This window comes from Terrapene carolina, unplaced genomic scaffold (genome assembly GCF_002925995.2).
Source record: "Terrapene carolina triunguis isolate 2854851 unplaced genomic scaffold, T_m_triunguis-2.0 Scaffold27236, whole genome shotgun sequence".
NCBI classification, from domain to species: Eukaryota; Metazoa; Chordata; order Testudines; family Emydidae; genus Terrapene; species Terrapene triunguis.
The window spans coordinates 1-2347 of NW_020691587.1; the positions used below are offsets into that span (position 1 = coordinate 1).

Below are 2347 nucleotides of genomic sequence, written 5' to 3' on the forward strand. Positions count from 1 at the left end.
TCTGGGACTGCACGTCCGGGTGGTGGTTCTCTAGGTGCGTGCTCCGGCAGGGATGGATACAGGCGGGGGGCAAGGGAAGGCAAGGCCGATGCAGTGGTGGGGCTGGAGTCTCTAGGGCAGTCTCCCCTCTGTCCCGTGGCCAGTGTCCTGGACCGCACGGCCCCACAGCTCAGAGCTGCTTTTGGAAACCAGGCCATGCCTGTAAGTGGCTGGCGCCTTGTCCCCCTTCAGCCCTGGGCTCAGTGGGTGTGACCCCGGCCCCGAGCGAGCCCTGTCCCAGGCCACGCTGCAGAGGGGGCACCGCAAAGGTGTCTGGCCCCTGCCCCTGGTTCCACAAGATCCCGAGTCACACCGAGCCGTGCAGTTGCTCCTGTCTGACACGAGGTGTCAGGCCCTTCTTGTCCTGCGGGCGCCTCCCCTGGCGCAGGCTGGGACGGGGCGTCCAGCTCTGGGGGAATGTGAGACGCTTGGTGCCGGGTGTAACTGAGACTGGTGCCTTGAGCTGCCAGAGACCTAATGGGCCAGGTAGCAAAGCTCCCCCCAAACACACACACACACACACCTCTGCTGATGCCCCGCAGGGCCCTGCTAGCCCAGCCCAGGTTCCCCCCATTCTGCCAGTGCCCCTCAGTCCCGACCCACAGCCCCCTGCTATCCCAGCCCCGGCTGGGCTCCTCTCACACATCTCTGCCGGTGCCCCTGCAGCCTGACCCCCAGCTCCCTGCGGTCCCACCGAGTTCCTCCTGAACCCAATGGTTCATGCTGAAGACCCAAATTCCGGACCTGCTGTTCTCAAGTCTGATTTGGTGCAGCCAAGAGCCCTGGCCCCTGGTTCCCGCCATTCCCTGCAGGCACCTCCTGTACGGGGGCGCGCTGGGCAGGCCCAGGCCTGGGGGCTCCCGGCTGCTCTGCTGACCTTTGCTACCCGTTTGCAGATGTGCCATGTGAGCCACCCCAGCCGGACGAGCTCCCGGAGGACGAGAGCGTTTTCACCTACCTCTTCCAGCCTTCACCTCACACCCTGAGCCGCGTGGTGACATCCACCCAGCTCTGGTTCCACACAGGCCCTGACCTCGTGCCCCCTGGCTCATCAGCTGCTGCCAACCGCTCCGCAGGGGGGGCAGACGTGCTGATCCTGTCGGGGCAGGGCCGGGTCACCGTGGCAGCCACTGTGGTGCAGGCAGCCGAGCAGTGGACGGTCTTTCACTTCGCCGCGCCCTTCCTGCACTACGTCTCCCAGAAGCTCTTTGTGCTGCTGGTGCGCTGCCCGGGCTGCCCCTGCACGGCCGATGCAGACAAGATGCCCTTCCTCATGGCCACCACCAAGCCCAAAGGGCCGGACAGAGCCCGCCGCTCCTCCGTGCCCTGGTCCCCGGCTGCCCTCAACCTGCTGCAGCGCCCGTCAGAGGACGCCGCAGCCCACGCTGACTGCCACCGGGCCGCCCTCAACATCTCCTTCGAGGAGCTGGGCTGGGACAAGTGGATCGTGCACCCCAGCAGCTTCGTCTTCCACTACTGCCACGGCAGCTGCTCCGACGCCCACACCCTGAGCCACACGCTGGGCTTCCGGCTGTGCTGTGCGGCCCTGCCCAGCACCATGCGCTCCCTACGCGTTCGCACCACCTCCGACGGCGGCTACTCCTTCAAGTACGAGACTGTGCCCAACATCCTCACCCAGGACTGCGCCTGCATCTAGGGCCGCCGGGTACCACGCAGCCCTGCGCTGGGCCTTGCTCTCCCGGAGCTCCCCCGGGCCCCTGGGGAGGGGGGGGGTGCGGGCGCCTGGCAGGGTGGCACCTGAGATGCCTGGCTCCCTGAGACGGGGGGGCTGTTTCCTGCCATGCGGCGTGGCAGGAGGGACCATCCCCGCACTGGGATAGGGTAACCAGACAGCAAGTGTGAAAAATCGGGATGGGGGTGGGGGGTAATTGGCGCCTATATAAGAAAAATACCCAAAAAATCGGGACATCTGGTCGCCCTACACTGGGATGACCCAGCATGATGGAGCCAGCAGGCCAGTCTGACTGGATCCCAGCTCGGGGGCGGGGGGGTCATTGCACTCAGCGAACCCAGCGGGCTCACAACCCCCCCCCCCCCCCCCCCAAGGATCTGCCCATCCCAGAGCAGACAAGGGCTTTGCGAGCCAGGAGTTCAGGCTGGATCCTCCCTACAGCCCCCGCCTGGAGTCACCGAGCCGGGCAGGTCCGGGGCGGGGCAAAGGGAACCGGTTCAACTCGCCAAACCTGCTCCAGGGTCAGTCCCTGCAGCTGCACCACTGAGACCCCCTCAGCCCCTCCCCCAGCCCAGGCTGCTCCCTCACCCCCCCTCCCCAGCGAGCCCAGGCTGC

The 2347-nt window shown here is 66.7% G+C and overlaps 1 protein-coding gene across 1 annotated transcript; it reads left to right on the top strand.

The window, feature by feature from the left end:
• Positions 1 to 935: 935 nt before the first annotated feature.
• Positions 936 to 1696, top strand: INHA (inhibin subunit alpha; the record flags this gene model as incomplete). Its single annotated transcript, XM_024223353.1, has 1 exon — positions 936 to 1696. A coding segment is annotated over one exon (761 nt), but the record flags the coding sequence as incomplete, so codon positions are not given.
• Positions 1697 to 2347: the final 651 nt, after the last annotated feature.